Here is a 17,536-nt window from a genome sequence, read left to right as displayed (position 1 = left end):
ATATCAGTATCAAGATGGAGGACCTGACCTTGAATTGTTGTTTGCTTTGGAATCCACAATCAGCACTCAGCATTCAGCACACTAATATGGGACCTGGTTCTGACTATAGTAAAAGCTTTCCATCATAATGTAAAAAAAAAAAAAAAAAAAAAAAAAAAAAAAACTGTACAAAGATGATAAATAAGGAAAATCAAACTAAAAGGATAGGATATCCTATGCTACAACCACAGACATTGGCTTATATTTTTACAATTGCCTGTAAGAAATTTATGCTGTATTCCCTTGTGCTGCATAGGGCAGATACAATCTAGAAAACTAAGCACATAAGTGACACTCAGACAAACTATACTTTGTGTGGTCAAGTTTAATATTTAATTAAAAATAATAATATAATTAAAAAATAATAATCTGAAATGCTTTCCAAAAGTGAAAATTTCTAATAGTGCATAATATAAACTCCTACAGTAATTGTTGGGTGCTAAATACAATTTCTTTGAAAGTGTTCAGTCTTTTGTTGAACTGGAGGAGGCTGCAGAGGAAGGCACAGAAACAAAGAACTTCTGGTTATTTTTCAATTTGAGATAGCTGACTCATTCAGTTCTCCTTTCGGTACTGCCAGTGATCTGTTACATGATTTCAGATAAGTCACTTCTAACTTTCCATACCTGTCCTAAACAATTATAGCAACCTCTTTCATTCAAGCATCTTGCCCCACTGTGTGTTGTATTACTTAGGCTTGCACTTTGTTTAGCTCCATGGGCCTAGAATGTAGTTAGTTAGATTATTGCAGTGTTACTGAATAACAACGGCAACAACAAAACATTAATTTTCTTCAAGGAAATAGTCTAAGTAATGTCACGAGTAATCTCAGTCACACCTTATCATATTGCAAAGGTCAGGAGTTATCTGATGAATTGTAACAGGTCTTGTGGAAAACCCCAGTAACTTATTGCACACTTATGAAGGGCATCTGAAAGTTACTCTGTTTGTTTGAAGTATTGTGCTACAATGGCATACATCCTCTTAAAATGTGGAAATACATACCACAATAAATAACTTGAAATATGTAGGAAAGCTTTTGAAATGAACTTGGCTCATTAGAGAAAATGGAGATACTGTCTAAATGAGGATAAAGGATGAAATTCACCGAGGCTGAATGCAAAATGTTGCTTGATGTCAAGATGGCTGCACAGGCACTGGATAATGAATCATTTGTGAGGTTGTTCTTCAGGGAAGACTCTGAGGATCATAACAGATTACAGTCTAGCACTAACCATTGCTTTAAAACTAGGATAAAGGTCAATATCATAGCGAGATCCTGGTAATATGGATGGACCAGAAGTGTTTCAATTTAAGAACACTGCTTCTACTTCAGAAGAAGAATGAGGATCATCAGGCTAACAAACATGGCCAAAGAAGGGCTGATAGAAATAAACCCCTTCAGCCTAAAGAAAAGAAGAATAGTACCTGATCTCTAAATTTTCAGAGCACAGAAGAGCCACCAAAGTCCTTGAAATGCACTGGGAGACACTCAGTATAACCATTATAAATGGTAAGATTCAGATAGCCTGGGTGGGTTATGAAACTTTCATTGTCAGAGAGTCGTAAAAACAGGTTTAACAGATTCCTGCTGACAAAATGACAAATGAAAAATTATAATGACAAATAATATTGCAGACAAAGGAGTGGAATAATCACAGAATCCCAGAATCATCTAGGTTGAAAGAGACCTCCAAGATCACCTAGTCCAACCTCTGACCTAACACTAGCCAGTCCTCCACTAAACCGTATCACTGAGCTTGACTTCTAAGCATCTTTTGAAGACCTCCAGGGATGGTGACTCCACCAATTCCCTGGGCAGCCCATTCCAATGCCTAACAACCCTTTCAGTAAAGATGATCTCTTACAATGGGTTCCAGCCCTCTCTTTCTAGGATAACTGACATTCCATCAGCTGATAGAGTCATTAGCATCACCTAGATAAGCAGGTGAAGGAAAATGTAAGAATCTCTGCATCCACAGGACTTCTGAAGGGCTTTAATTGCAACTTTATGTCAAGGCTCTGAGTGCACTTAACAACCTTAATTGCTGTGACTGGTCTCACTGAGCACCATCACCCACAGACCCTCTGCCCATGGCCCAGGCATCCCATCTAAGTTCAGGCCTCAGCTGTGTTATAGATGTACCTTTCTCTGTTCCTGCTTTCTACTGATCCTGAATTGTTGTTTTCATTTCCTGGCTTCACCTAGAATCATAGAATAGCTTGGGCTGGAAGGAACCTTAAAGATCATCCAGTTCCAACCCCCCTGCGATAGGCATGGATGCCACCCATTAGATCAGATTGGCCAAAGCCCCATCCAACCTGGCCTTGAACACCTCCAGGGATGGGGCATCCACAGCTTCTCTGGGAAGCCTGTGCCAGTGCCTCACCACCCTCACAGTGAAGAATTTCCTCCTAACCTCTAATCTAAATCTATCCTCTTTTAGTTTAAGACCATTTCCTCTTTTCCTGTTATTATCTACCCAAGTAGAGTCCCTCTTCATTCTTTTTATAGGACCCCTTTAAGTATTGAAAGGCCACAATGAGGTCTCTCTGGAGCCTTCTCTTCTCCAGGCTGAACATCCCCAGCTCTCTCAGCCTTTCTTCACTAGAGAGGTGCTCCAGCCCTCTGATCATATTTGCAGCCCTCCTCTGGACCGACTCTAACAGCCCCACATCCTTGTTTTGCTGGGGGGCCCAGACCTGGATGCAGCACTCCAGGTGGGGCCTCACAAGGGCAGAGCAGAGGGGGACAATCACCTCCCTCCACCTGCTGCCCACCCCTCTGCTGATGCAGCCCAGGATGCAGTTGGCCTGCTGGCCTGCAAGCATGCACTGCTGGCTCGTGTCAAGCCTTTCACCCACCAGAACCTCCAAGTCCTTCTCTGCAGGGCTGCTCTCAGTCTGTGCTCGTGTCTGGGATTGCCCCAACCCAGGTGCAGCACCTGGCACTTAGATTCGGTGAACCTTATGGGTTTACATGGGCCTACTCCTCAGTCTTGTCCAGGTCGCTTTGGATGGCTTCCCTTCCTTCTGTTGTATCAACTGCACCACTCAGTTTGGTGTCATCTGTAAACTTGCTGAGGGTGCAATGTCTGTGTCATTGATAAAGATATTAACTAACAGCAGTCCCAAGACAGACCACGCAAGGACACCACTTGTCACCAGCCTCCACCTGGACATAGAACCATTGACCACCACTGTCTCTGTGCAGCCACAGAGACAATTCCTTATCCACCAGGTGGTCCACATTTCAAATCCATATCTTTCCAATTTAGAGTTCAGGATGTCATGTGGGACTGTGTCAAAAGCCTTACAGAAGTCCAGCTAGATGGCATTGGTCGGTCTTCCCTTGTCAACTGATGCAATCACTCCATCACAGAAGGCCACCAGATTGGTCAGGCACAACTTGCCCTTGGTGAAGCCACGCAGGCTGTCTTGGATTCCCTTAGTGTCATGCATGTGCCTTAACATTGCCTCCAGGAGGATCCGTTCCATGATCTTGCAAGGCACAGAGGTGAGGCTCACTGGTCTGTAGCTCCTCAGGTCTTTCTAACCTTTTCAAAAATGGGAGTGATGTTTCCCTTTTTCCAGTCACCAGGGACTACACCTGACTGCCAGGACTTTGGAAATACGAGGGAGAGAGGCTTGGCAACTCCATCAGCCAATTCCCTCAGTACCCTGGGATGCATGTCATCAGGCCCCATGGACTTGTACCTATTTGGTTTCATCAGGAGGTTTTGAGCTTTCTCTTTGCTTACAATGGGAGGGACTTTGCTCCCTCAGCCCCTGCCTAGAGGTTCAGGGACTTGAGAGATGTAAGAAGCCTGACCACCAGTGAAGACCAAGGCAAAGAAGTTGATAAGTACCTCTGCCTTCTCCATGTTCTCCATCTCCGTTTGTCAGAGGTGCTACACTCCCCTTGGTCTTTCTTTTACAGCCAGCGTAACTGTAAAACCCCTTCTTGTTATTCTTTGTGTCTCTTGACAAGCTTAGTTCTGTCAGTGCCTTGGCTTTCCCAATCCCTTCCCTGCACATCTCAACAGAATTTCTGTACATTTTCCAGGGCACATGGCCCTGTTTCCACTCTGTGCCTTTTCCTTCTTTTACGTAAGTTTGTCCAGCAGATCCTTATTCAACCATGCTGGTTTCAGGTCCTTATTCAACCATGCTGGTTTCCTACCTTCCCTGCTTGATTTATTGCATAGGAGAGTAGAGAGCTCTTGCACTCTGAGGAAAATAGCCTGTAAGAGCTGTCAGCTCTGATCAGATCCTTTGTCCCTAAGGACTGTGTCCCATGCGACCTCATCCACTTACTCTCTGAACAGCTGGAAGTTTGCAATTTGGAGGTTCAGGGTCCTGACTTTGCCCTCAGCCAGGCCTGTATTCCTCGAGATCACGAACGCAACCAGGGTGTGGTCACTGCAACCCAGACTGCCTCCAGTCTTAATCTCTTTCATGAGCACCAGCTCCATTAACTCTTCTCCCCTGTTTAGTTTGCCTAATAAATGGACAAGGAAGTTGTCCTCGATGTACTCCATGAGTCTCCTGGATTGCTTACTGCTTGCCACATGGCGTTCCCAGCAGACATGCGGGTGATCCCAGGAGGATGAGAGCCTGTGAGCTTCTTGTAGCTGGAGCAAGAAGGCCTCATCCATAGGCTCCCCTTGATCGGGCAGCCTGTAGTAGACCCCAACCACAAGGTGCCCTTTGTTGGTCTGGTCCTTAATTTTTACCCACAGTCTCTCAACCTGCTCTTGGCTGTTTCTCAGAGGCAAGTCTTCACAACCTATCCATTTTGTAACACAAAGAGCAACGCCCCCACCTTTCCTTCCCTGCCTCTCTCTCCTGTAAAGCTTGTAGTCCTCCATTCCAATGACCTTACTTTGCCTTATCTGATGGCCCCGACTCTGCTTGGGGACCCTGTTTAGGCCCTGTGGGACTGTACCCTGCCACTGAGGGCGCTGCTTGTGCTGAGGGCACCCTTGACTCATGACTTTTTTGCTTTAAAGACCAGGCGCTTATTGAGCCCTGACATTTAAAGCCATAACCATCAGAGACATCCTAGCATACCCAAAATGAAATCCCAATAGACCAGCAACTACTGCTAATAAACTGTCGTTCTGATGTATTAAAATTTCCATGAGGGGTTTTATAAAACTTCTTCCGTGAACATGAAGGTCATTTTATGCTACTTACATTCCACTATTGTGTTTTTTTATTTTATTTTTTTTTGTCAGACCACCAGTTGACAAGTAAAACATCATACAGAAACAGAAATATTTATCTGTCCATCGTCTAGAATGTGCTGATTTTTGTTGTGACAGAACATCTCTAGCACAGCTATTACCAATATTAAATTATTCAACCCCTTATCCTTCCCACACTCACACTGACTGACATAATATTGCACTCTTAAAAATAGCTTCTATATTAGATTACATTGAAAGCATCCCGTAGAGTGTCCTCTGGTTATGTTATAAATTCTGAGAAGATCATTTTATGTATAAGCAATGATGTCATTCATAGGCGTAGCATACAGAATAAAAGAAAAACATGTTAGTGAAGTAGAAATGAATAAAGATACTGGAGTAGCTTTATAGACTGGTAATGTCTTCATAGCACAACCCATTTAAAGTGTTGTAGTCAATACTCCCACTGCATCAGTCAAATGCATATGATAACTATTATTCTGTGCAGCTAACTAAATATATTGCAATTTTATTGTCTAGCAAGCAATCTATGGTTTAGGTCTAGTACCTATAAATCCAAAACCAGGACTAAATTATGTGAAAATGAAATTACATGAGATTCACCCAGCTATGTTGAAAGAACTGTGTTCACGGAACTTTATCTATGGAGCATGTTGAGAAGTCTTGAATGCCATTGTTATCACTGCTGATAAATATGAACGGTACTGACTACAGTACCGACTTGGTAATTAACATCAATGAAACAACATGACATTCTCAAAGAGAAATAAGCCATGATAACTTTATATAAATACACTGAAATATTTTTGGGATGTTGATTTCTTAAGAAATCTGCAAAACAGTCTGAAAATGGACAGCTGGATTTTTAATTTTTTTTAGCACTGAGTTACAAGTACTAACCATAATTCCCTTACTCCATGCCTTCTTCTTAAGGACATGTGCTGCAAGTGCATGTGCTTGTTAGAACTGCTTAGGGACAAAATTGTCTGACTTCTGGTTAGCAGAATTATTTCTCTTGCAGCTTTTAGGCAATTATAAATTATGACACCAGATAAATGTCCATGGACACCTCAGCTGGTGGTTTATGGTTACATCTCCCTTCTTTCCATTGCACTGAATATTATATTAAAATAGTTTAAATCCTTATCATTTTCTGTCCTGTTTTCTCTAGTGATAACAGATACATTCCTTAATTCTAAAATAGGGCCTGGATATTTTTTTCCTGTGCTTGTCTTGTATCTATGATAACAAAATTCTTTCCAGTAACTATATTTTCTGGGTGTTAATACTTCTGTTAACTTCTGTCATGGCCTCATCCAGTGTTTTATGGCATGTAAACCACGGAAGCTACAGGGCTATAACATGTGTGTCACATGAGACTTGAAGTCTTGCTGTGATCTTTCTGAAATTGCTGCCAGTTTCAGTAACAGTGTGTTGCTGCTTAGCTTTCCAAAGACATCTGGCAGGAGCAGAGACAACAGTAATTAAATGAAACAAACAAACAAACAAAAAGCCTCTGTGCAGTATGTAGGTATGTATAGTGTGTAATTAACTCCCTGTCCCTCTCAAGCTAGGATGAGTCCCCCTCTTCTCCTGCCTTAATTAAACATCTCAGATCTATTACAGGGGTAGTACTGTACTCATGACATGGGCGACAGTATCAGCTTGCCTATACTTTTGCTTGCCTTTGCCTTTCTTCAAGAGTCCGCAGCAGAGCTACCTCCTATCCAATTCCTCACTTTTAAATCAGCTGTCAGTCACAGCTGAAGAGGTAAGAGGTAATGATCTTTGGACAGCTAAGAAAAAACATGATCTATTAGAAGATAAGTACATTCCAGAAATGAACCGTGTAATAGAGAAAAACTGCAGATCATGCTGCTCAGGATCAAAAGATGGGAGTGCTTTGCTCCTGGGCAGAGCAGAATAAGGATGCTATTCTTATAAAGATTATTAATGTGGACTTAGAAAAGGAGGATCATGCCTCAAAAATCTGATATCCCCTCCTTAGGAGAGAAAAAGTCAAGTAAGCTACAGCAGAGAAGCTATTGACATAATTAACCAAGACCAGGGGAAAGCTTTCATACAACAATCATACAACAATATACCAAGGACTTAACCCCAAAACCAAGATGCAAGGTAGATAGACAGCTTAAGTGGATAAGGAGGTAGTTGCAGGTCCAAAGACAGAGCAGTGCAAGGCAGGACTGCAAAGCCTAGGAATGGATTAATGTGGGATTGGAAGTAAAGAAGAACAGTGAGAGACAGCTGAGAGAAGATAACTTTGGTGATTATGTTTGGTCACAGACAACAGCCGCAAGGTGGCCAAGACAAGTACGCTGCTTCCCAGTTCATTTGGACTCACTTGTATCTCATGAGAAAGCAACTTTTATAAACACTAGGAAAAAAAATACATGCTTTGAACATGAGAAATATTTAAAAGCAGAGGAACCATAATAATCAATTGACTTGATTATATATGTTATGGATGCTGAAAATTATCTATCTTTCAGGACCTTTAATAATTTCTTTCTCTTAGTGTCCCTAGGGCAATTCTGACTGCTGAGAAGCAATGCAGTGCTAGTGTTACATGTAAGAACCTGAGGCACACAGAAGGTATGCCTCAGTTGTCTCGTGCCTGTAGCTCATTCCAAACAACCTCAAACTGTCAGCAGAGGCACTTCTTTAAAGCCTGCCATTTTCCTAAAGCTGTGGTGTTGGACATGATTCTTGACCACTCCAGAGGACCACCTTTCTGTGCTCCCTGTTCTGCAACACCAAGATCATGGAGAGTTTCTCCTACCATGGTTAAAATGATCTGTGTTAGAAAAAAAATAAATAACCATTACAAATATGTATGACGACATTTAGCTATAAACAGGCAACAACAGGCTGTTACACAAAGAAATCTGAGGAGGGCATAATCCCCAAAGGGTAACAAGCAGTTTGAGGTGGTATTTTGGCTGCAAACAGTATGCCTGATTTTAGCCCTAGTAAACTACGAAGTACAACCTAACAGTATGTTCGCAAGGCCCCTGGATGGCCAGGAGGCAGCTGGATAGGAGGGCTCACTGTGTTAATAAGCACTCTAAATGCCTATTATCAAAATTTTAGGAGATAAATAACTTTCTTACAGAGAGTGGTGTGGCAAAGGATATGGCTGCAATTAGAGTTCTTGATCAAAGATTCTTCTTCTCTTTGTAATCTCATTCCCATTTGATTGCTTTAATTTTCTTTGTAACATATCTCAATAACTACTTGGACTTTGCAACACTGATCCTTCAGTAGATAGAACCATATGAATAGGTCTGATGAAATCAGTGAAATTATTTACAGTCTTATTCAGCAAATACTGAATGGCATATCCAATTACCTCTGTGCAAATCTAAGGTAGTGAAGTATTTTTGTAAATTGGCAGTTATGGCCATGAAACTAAGTACGTGCATATTTCTTTAGAAGACAGGGATTTTAAGCAAATTTACAGACACTCAGATACAGAAATACTGAGATATGAATGACACCATCATAGCAAAATCTGTGTTACCTGAAGATACTTTTGATGCATTGTAACTCTAAAGATGACTGGTTAGAGCTGTTGATGCAAGGGTCTGAAATGTCATCTACATAGTACATGTAAATTGCAGTGGACATGTGCGATCTTGTTTAAACGGTACTGCAGATAATATCAGTTTATATATACAGTACAGATGATACATCGTATTGCCTGACTTCCATGTATACCTCTGGAGTCTAAGAGAACCCCCAGGTATGGTGGAAGGTTGGCCACCTTGAGACTGTTGTCTGTGACCAAACATAACCATCTAAGTTATCTTCCCTCAACTGTCTCTCACTGTTCTTCTTTACTTCCAATCCCACATTAATCCATTCCTAGGCTTTGCAGTCCTGCCTTGCACTGCTCTGTCTTTGGACCTGCAACTACCTCCTTATCCACTTAAGCTGTCTATCTACCTTGCATCTTGGTTTTGGGGTTATGCAGGCTATGCATACTGAAGTAAACATTGACTTCACTGCTTACTTTTCGACTCCCCATGATGTCTCTTCATCCACTAGGCATGATGCCAAGTGAAAATCTTTGTATCAGCTCTTACAAATACACTATCTTTCTATCTGTCAGTTGATTCTGGCTCAGCATATCTTGTGATTTAACCCTGGTAGGCAGCTGAGCTCTACACAGCCACTCCTTCATTTCCTCTGCATCAGGATGGCGGAAAGACAATCAGAAGGGTGAAAGTGAGAAAATTTGTGGGTAGACAGGGGCAGCTTAATAGGTAAACCAAAAGCTGCTAGCGCAACCAAACCAAAACAAGGAATTCACTCATGGCTTCCCACTGGCAGGCAGATGTCCAGACTTTTTTCTGGAAAGCCAGGTTCATCACACATAATGGTTTCTTGGGAAGACAAATGCCATCACTCCAACTGCCTCTCCTTCCCCCTTCTTGCCCTACAGTTTTGTTGCTGAGCATGATACTGCATGGTACGGGACATCCCTTTGTCCAGTTGGGGTCAGCTATCCTGACTGTGCCCCAGCTGTATTCTTGTAGTGTGTCCTGGGACTACAAGAGTTGCAGATGTCCCTGTAATACAAATAACAGTGATCCGTATTTGTATCTAAAATACCTGGAATACTCTGGAATTCCCAGTACAGATATCTCTGACAAAAAAAGATATCTGACAATTGAATGTTTTACACTTGAAAAGCCATATAACTGTGAATGAGAAACAAATGGAGGTCTCCGATAACAAGGAGAAAAAGTGGAGTGCCTGTGCCTGTGAAGTGTTTGGTATGGGTCTTAACAGAGGCATGATAAAGCACTTCAGAGAAGTGAAAATCCCTATTTTGTTCCAGATAGTTTTCTGATCTGTTCTGCTGTGAAACAAGAAGAGTGAACTGATTTTACTTGGCAGAAAAAAAAAAAAAAAAGGGGGTGGGGGGGGCTTAAAGATCATCCAATTCCACCCCCCTGCCATGGGCAGGGACACCTCCCACCAGACCAGGCTGCCCAAAGCCCCATCCAGCCTGGCCTTGAGCACCTCCAGGGATGGGGCACCCACAGCTGCTCTGGGCAGCCTGTGCCACTGCCTCACTGAGCCTCACAGTGAAGAATTTCCTCCTCATATCTAATCTAAATCTACCCTTTTGTATTAGGAAGGTTGTGTCCTGTGGGAGCAAGGGTCAGAATCTCTCTAGCAGTAGACACGGGTATTTTATGATAGGAACGGTATTATTTTTTGTTATGATGGTATTTTATGAAGGGAATAACAGATAAGAGGGAGAGATGGTTTTTTGTATTTTTCTACCAAGCTTTTGCAAGAAGCCGTCTGTCCCCATCCTGGGCAGATAACGATACTTTTCACTGTACTGCCCTGTGTTAGAGGAATTTGCTGTCCTGGCACACTGACCATCAGAAGAGGAGGTGTGTGTGTGGGGAGCAGCTGGCACAGCATTTACACGGCCGGCTGTGCTGTGGGGCGCACTGAGGGGGCAGCGAGGAGCCTCGGCGTGCTGCGGTGACAGATCCGCTGGCTCCTTGTCATTCCCCACCTTAATTAACACCAACGGGGCTCTGGGTTTCTGACAGAAAAGCTGAACACGGGTTCCCTGTAACAAACTTTCTCCACAGTTTTATTTTCTCGGTTTTGTTTTACGAACTAATTCCCCTCCCCCCCCAACCCCCCCCCGTACCCTCCCCCCTGCCTCCAGCCCGCCCCACAACGCGGAGCGGCCGTGACGCGCGCGGAGCTCTCGCGAGATGTCGGCGGCCGCTGCCTATAAATTGCGGGACGCGGGGCGGCCGCCTCAGTGCGCGGCGGCGGCGGCGCTGGAGCGGTCGGGTGGCAGCAGCCTCTCCTCCTCCTCCTCCTCCTCCTCCTCCTCCTCCTCCTCCTTATCCTCCTCCTCGCCTCCAGCCCCGGTGAGTACCGCGCCACACGCCCGCCTCCTGCGCGGGGTCCCCGAGAGGCGCCCTCCCAGCGCTGGCTGCCCCTCGGGGCTCGCCTGCGGCCGGGCCCTTTGGGACGCGCTGTCCGCCGCGGGTAATCCCTGCGGACGCGGCCCCTCCTCCTGCCGGCCGGCGGCAGGGCGCGGGGTGGCGGCGGTGGCGCGGGGTGGGTGTGAGCGGGGCCCCTCCGCTGCCCTCCCGGCCCCCGCTGTGTTAGTGGTCGCTGCCCCCTGGTGCGACGAGGGGAGGTTTTCACCGGACGCGAAGCAGAAAGTTAAGGCTTCCTGTTTTGATGCTGTCACGTGTGTAAAGCTGCTGTCGGGCTTTCTGGCGCATCTGGCAGCAAAGCCTTCAGGACCGCTGTCCTGTCAGGGACTGCTGTCTGCGAGGCTCTCTGCTCTCCTGTGGGCAGGCTCTGCTGCAGCTCAATTGCCCTGTGGAGCTGTCGAAGCAAAAAGCGCTGGCAGATCTTGTTTGGCTTCTGTGTGCTCACAGAATGACAACGCGCTTCTGGGTATTCATGTCTGTGCGTTCTCCTGAGGTGGTACTGCAGCATCTCCTTCCCCTCTCCCTTTTATAGGGTTTATATGGGGAGAACTAGTACTGATTTCTCTATGGCCGTGCACATTGGAAGATAATTGCATAGCACAGGCTTACTGAACAACTGCTCTCCCCAGCCTGTTTCAATGTGGGCTTGGTAGTAATTCCTAAATTAGCACAAAGGAAAGTTATTTCCTGTTGTGGGGAATTTCTGACTGTGCATGCTACAGGAATTCTAACTCTTGAGTAACTGAGCAGTGGAAACCCTGTGTGGGCATCAGATATGTCAGCAGAGATAATGAGCCTATTGTTTTTAGTGGAGTACCTTGGGTGAGATTATTGAAATGAGTATTTCACCTTGGTATTTAAGTGCCCACAACATTTGGACAACAACAACTAACCACATTTCAAACTTCACTCCCTTATGTTAATTTGATTAAAGATACTGGTGGTGGAGTCTTTGTCTGTCCTTTAGACATCCTAAATGAGAGGTTAGAGTTGGTTTTAAAAAAAAACACAAACAAACAAAAAAAAACAACAATTCTTAGCTTAAGAACAGCTGGGTAGGTTTCCTTCACCCCGGCTCAACAGTTGAGACCATGTATATATATTTCTCCTAGAAAAAATACATGACTTAAGTTGTAATTCTGTAGTGAGCTGCTGTACTTCAAATGGATCTCCTACATGCAAGAACAAGCATCCTTGATCTGGTGGGATTGATCATAAAGCAATTGTTGATTTGAAAGCCTGGTGTTTAAATGAAGTAGATATGAGGATGTCCTAACTCTGACATGCTTCCTTCATAGGCTGTGTAGGACTGAAGATCTGAAAAAATGGCATTAGCAGCAATTGATCCACAACAGGTATGTTTAAGATAGCCCAGTAGGGCTTTTAATGTATAGTTCAGAAAAATAGTCAATTAACCTCTTTCTCTTTAAACAGAACATTGTATCAAGGGTTGCAAACCTTCCTTTGGTGAGCTCCACCTATGATATGGTGTCGACAGCCTACGTTACCACAAAGGATAACCATCCCTATCTGAAGTCAGTATGTGAGATAGCAGAGAAAGGAGTGAAGACGATTACTTCAGTAGCCATGACAAGTGCTATGCCTATCATCCAGAAACTGGAACCACAAAGTAAGGCAAAGATGGAGTTGCTGATACCTTTAATTGAACTGATTGCTTTATATATCAACATGTGCTTACAGTTGAGCACAGTCATGCTGGTCTGGAGTGCTATTTCAGATAGCTGACAACCATCTCAACAAGCCTTGCTTGTTGAGTAACTTATTACAGATAGGCATGACTTGAGGGAGTGGTGGAATCCAAAGCTGATTCCAGCTTTCATAATACTGAACTGACTGGCTCCTCTTGATTTGCAAGGTGATTGTGTAGTTGCTTGTGCAACACCTTTCTTACCTTTCACCTACTTTCAAGTGCTTTGTACTTTCTCTCACAGAGTAACTTGTGGTTATATTTGGCAACTGTGTCACAAGGCTATTGTAACCAGGAGCCTTAGTTTCTTCAACTCATGGTAGGGCAGGCATTTCAACTTGTTACAACAGCTGCTTGTAAGGTATAGGAACAGACTTTCTCTGCCTGCAAGTGAGCTTGCTTAAGGCACTGTAGACCAACCTTCTTGTGGGGCTTTGCTGCCTCAAATCCCCCTGAAAAGGAGGGAGAAGCTACTTTAAATGTGCTGCTGTGTGAGCTCCATTTTAAAAACAAGTAACAATTGGAGTTATTTATACTAAGGCAAAACAAAACCTAAAATCAACTATTGTAATTTCTTCCATAGTTGTAGTTGCCAACAACTATGCATGTATGGGTCTGGACAAAATTGAAGAGAGACTACCTATACTGAATCAACCCACTGACAAGGTAAATCTTTTCTGTGTGCATATGCTGACCAGAAGATCTTTATACCTGTCTGCTGTTGATACAAAAAATGCAGTGAGGGGAGTTCCTATAAGCTGCACTTGCTTCACAGCTTAGATGCAGTGAGGAGATGGAGTGCATTTCTGTAGAATCGTTTGCTTTTGGAAGGTCACTGAACCATTCTTTTTTTTTTTTTTACATTAGCCTGCTACTTGATATATCTGTAGCTGCTGTTCACTGGTAGGCATCCTGTAAAAACTTTCTTGCTCATTGTAAAACAAACTGATTTACATTCACTGAAGAGTTTTGAGCTGAAGGCTGCATGACAATCATATCTTTGTTTTGTCCATATGCTTTCAGTGCAAGCTCTTCCTGGATAAGACTTGTATGAACCTTAATGTAATTCTGTTTCCTGGATTATATAGCTCTTTTTATCAAATGTTTTTAGTGAATCAACCTATTTTCGTTGTTAGGTTGTTGCCAATGCTAAGGATGTAGTTGTTGGAGCCAGAGAAGCTGTAACAACCACTGTGACTGGTGCCAAGGAAACTGTTGCTCACACAATCACCGGAGTTGTGGGCAAGACTAAAGGAGCTATGCAAGACAGTGTGGAAATGACCAAGTCCGTTGTTAATGGTGGCATTAACACTGTCTTGGGAAGTCGTGTGGTGCAGATGGTGAGCAGTGGAATGGACAGTGCTCTCACTAAATCAGAGACCTTTGTAGACCAGTATCTCCCACTCACTGAAGCAGAACTAGGTAAGAACAATTCAGGTTTAATTTTAATGGTGTATATATATATTGGAGAAACAAGCAGTCATCCATTTATTACCTTATAGTGGGGAGGGGGCATGTGCTTCCCAAACTGTCTTTGGCCTTCCTGGTTGTAATAACGTTTTCTTGACAGGCAAGCAGAATGAACCTAAGTAAGGATTACATGTGTGCCTGTCAACCAAACGTGCTGTTAAAGGACTACTAAGGAAGTCCAATATTCAGTTATTATGAAGCAAATGAAATAGTCAGACATCTTACGTTTTGTTCCACTGGTCAATCTGCTCCCTTTCCACTGTTCTAGAAAAAGAGGCTGCAAAAGTTGAAGGTTTTGAAGTTGGAGTTCAAAAGCCAAGCTACTATGTTCGGCTAGGATCCCTGTCTTCAAAGGTCCGTGCACGTGCCTACCAGCAAGCCTTAAACAAAGTTAGAGATGCTAAGCAGAAAAGCCAGGAAACAATTTCTCAGCTCCACCACACCGTTAATCTGGTAAGTTCAAGTTCTCACTTTGGGTATAAGAAACAAACGTTGGTATAGTTTTCAAAGGTAGAGAACAGGTAGTGAAAAATCAGATAGCTGTGAATAAATTCACTTTCAAAATATAAAGTACTTCCCAACGGAGCTTTTCTCCACCAGTCAGGAGAAGTCCTAAATTAAACTGATCTGTAAAACAGACCACCAGTTACTTGTAATTTTCAGCACTGCATAAATATAGGTAATGTTTAAAAGGTGTTCGTGTTGTAAAGGTTCAGTTCTGACACATCTATTCACTGAAGAAAGTGTCTTGCAATTTGGAAACACTTGAGTGCTTTACTTCAGTCTTTATATTAACAAAAAGTAGGATTCTTCATGGTCTTGCTCTTCTTGCTGTGGGTATCTCTGAACATTCCTGAGTGCTTCAGTAATCTGATCCTAACTATGTATCTTTATGTACAGCACAAACTACATAAATAGTTATGATCTTTAATATACTCACAACGCCATGTATATGAGTTCAGTGGGGGAGGATGAAGTAGTTGTGGTGTAGAGGGGTAGGCTACATAGTATCATGGAACTGCTGCTAGCTTTTCTTGTGGAGAAAGAGCATATCCTTATGTTCTCCAAAGTGTTTTGTTTGAAATTTAAGCGTTTAAAAATTACAAAGCTGGTATTTTAGGATAGCCCTAGTAGAACTGCTTGGACTCTTACTTTACTTCCTTGTTTGGCTGTATTTCAGATCGAGTATGCCAGAAAGAACATGAATAGTGCCAATCAGAAACTTCTTAATGCTCAGGAAAAACTGTATCAATCCTGGGTAGAATGGAAGAAATATACAGGTCAAAATGATGGTGATGAATCGCATAGTGCTGAGGTAAATAAATGTACATGTAAACTGAAAATAAATGGATTGTATACTGTCAAGATAACACTGGCTAACAGTCCCCAAAGTGCACAGCATCTTAACAGCACAGAATGCTTCTATACAAAAGTAGAATCTAAATGATGCAGCTCAAGCAGCTGCTAGTTCCTCTTATGAAAAGCAGAGGACATCCTAACTCTTAAATGAGCCTACTTTCTGCAAAAACTAATGGGTTATTCTCCTTTCAAGAGAATCCTCATTCTGTGAACTTGTTGGGATATTAACCATATCTAGGTAACCAGCTAGGATTCACTTATTTTCATTTTGGCCACATAAGATAGCAATTCCCCAGCATAAAGCAACCTGAGAAACAGACACACTGAGTCTTATATAGCTTTGAAGAGTGGTTCATCCACTAGCGTACTAATCTGCTTTAACTTGTTATCCGGAGTTGATACAAGAGCTTCCTTATCTGTTGCTGGGTAGATGCTAGCAATACTTCTGTTCCAAAGTACTTGAACATTGGAGAAATCAAGTACTTTGAAGTTGTCTGTGGCTCTTTATGCTTAATCCTTGTTATGTTACCTGCTGTATCTTCCACCATTTTTCACTTTGCTTCCTTATCTCTTAAATAACAGAAAACTGCTACAGTCACAAAAAGATACTGACAGATGATTATTATGTTTTTGTTTCCAGCACATAGAGTCAAGAACTCTAGCAATTGCACAGAGCCTCACTCAACAGCTTCAGACCACCTGCCTCACACTGGTCTCAAGCCTACAGGGTCTGCCACAGAATGTGCAGGACCAGGTTTGCAGTGTTGGGTCAATGGCAAGTGATGTATACCAGAGCTTCCGGTCAGCATCCTCTTTTCAAGAACTATCAGACAGCTTTCTTGCTACTAGCAAAGGACAACTGAAGAAAATGAAAGAGTCTCTGGATGATGTGATGGATTATCTTGTTAACAACACGCCGCTCAACTGGCTGGTAGGTCCCTTTTACCCACAACTGCCTGGCATTCAGCATGCTGAGAGCAAAGGTGAAGGGGAGAAAAATTCCAGCCAGGAAGACAAACAGCTTGAACACCCTATTGAGTAAACTGCATAGCATGCATGTACTCTGCAGACTGACCAAACAAGTGACTAACAACTGTAGCTGTCAAAAAGCTTTAGGGAAAAAACTTGTGGGGGAGGAAGTCATTTGGAGAGGACACTCTCCTACAAATGCATTGTATTGTCCTGAGTAGTAAAGACACTCTAAACCAAACAGAAGTGCCTAAATATTGGCAGCTTACAGTTGTCAAGATGCCTTGTTTGTATGGTTAAGAAACCTCACTATGCTTATTAGTGGTAGTAATATCCTTATTCTTAAATGATTTTTATCACAGCTGAAAGCATTTGATCTGCTGCTCAGTCTATACCAGACTAATATAAAAGCCTTACATGCTATGAAATGCCTTTAAAAGCCTTGCATTCTAGCGAGGTACGCCTGAATTCTGTAGGTACTGCAGATCATGCATTTGATTATTTTGTAATGGCTGTCTCAAATTGAACTGTTACATGATTCATGAGGATTCTGCGAGGGCAAAATTCCAAAGCTGATAGCGGGGTTTCTGACCGAGTCAGCTGGAGTTGAATGCTGTGACAGTGCTAATACTAATGATATAAACTTACTATTGTATTACAGAGTAACCTTACAAAATCATTATCAAAGTATATTTTTGACAGTATAAAGACAAGATTCATGCTGTTTGTACTCAGGTGCCTGCTGTTTCATGCTTTTTGTAGCCAATGTTTTG

The 17,536-nt window shown here is 42.8% G+C and overlaps 1 protein-coding gene across 1 annotated transcript; it reads left to right on the top strand.

Annotated features, from left to right (window-relative positions):
- Positions 1-12,586: 12,586 nt before the first annotated feature.
- On the top strand, positions 12,587-16,815 carry PLIN2 (perilipin 2; the record flags this gene model as incomplete). Its single annotated transcript, NM_001310418.1, is given in 7 exon segments — positions 12,587-12,612; positions 12,692-12,887; positions 13,549-13,631; positions 14,102-14,387; positions 14,704-14,888; positions 15,616-15,750; positions 16,435-16,815. Coding segments are annotated over 7 exon segments (1,292 nt in total), but the record flags the coding sequence as incomplete, so codon positions are not given.
- Between the last annotated feature and the right edge of the window lie 721 nt (positions 16,816-17,536).

This window comes from Anas platyrhynchos, chromosome Z (assembly GCF_047663525.1).
Source record: "Anas platyrhynchos isolate ZD024472 breed Pekin duck chromosome Z, IASCAAS_PekinDuck_T2T, whole genome shotgun sequence".
NCBI classification, from domain to species: domain Eukaryota; kingdom Metazoa; phylum Chordata; class Aves; order Anseriformes; family Anatidae; genus Anas; species Anas platyrhynchos.
The sequence above is the reverse complement of the archived record's forward strand: the minus strand, read 5'-3'. Positions and strand labels throughout refer to the sequence as shown.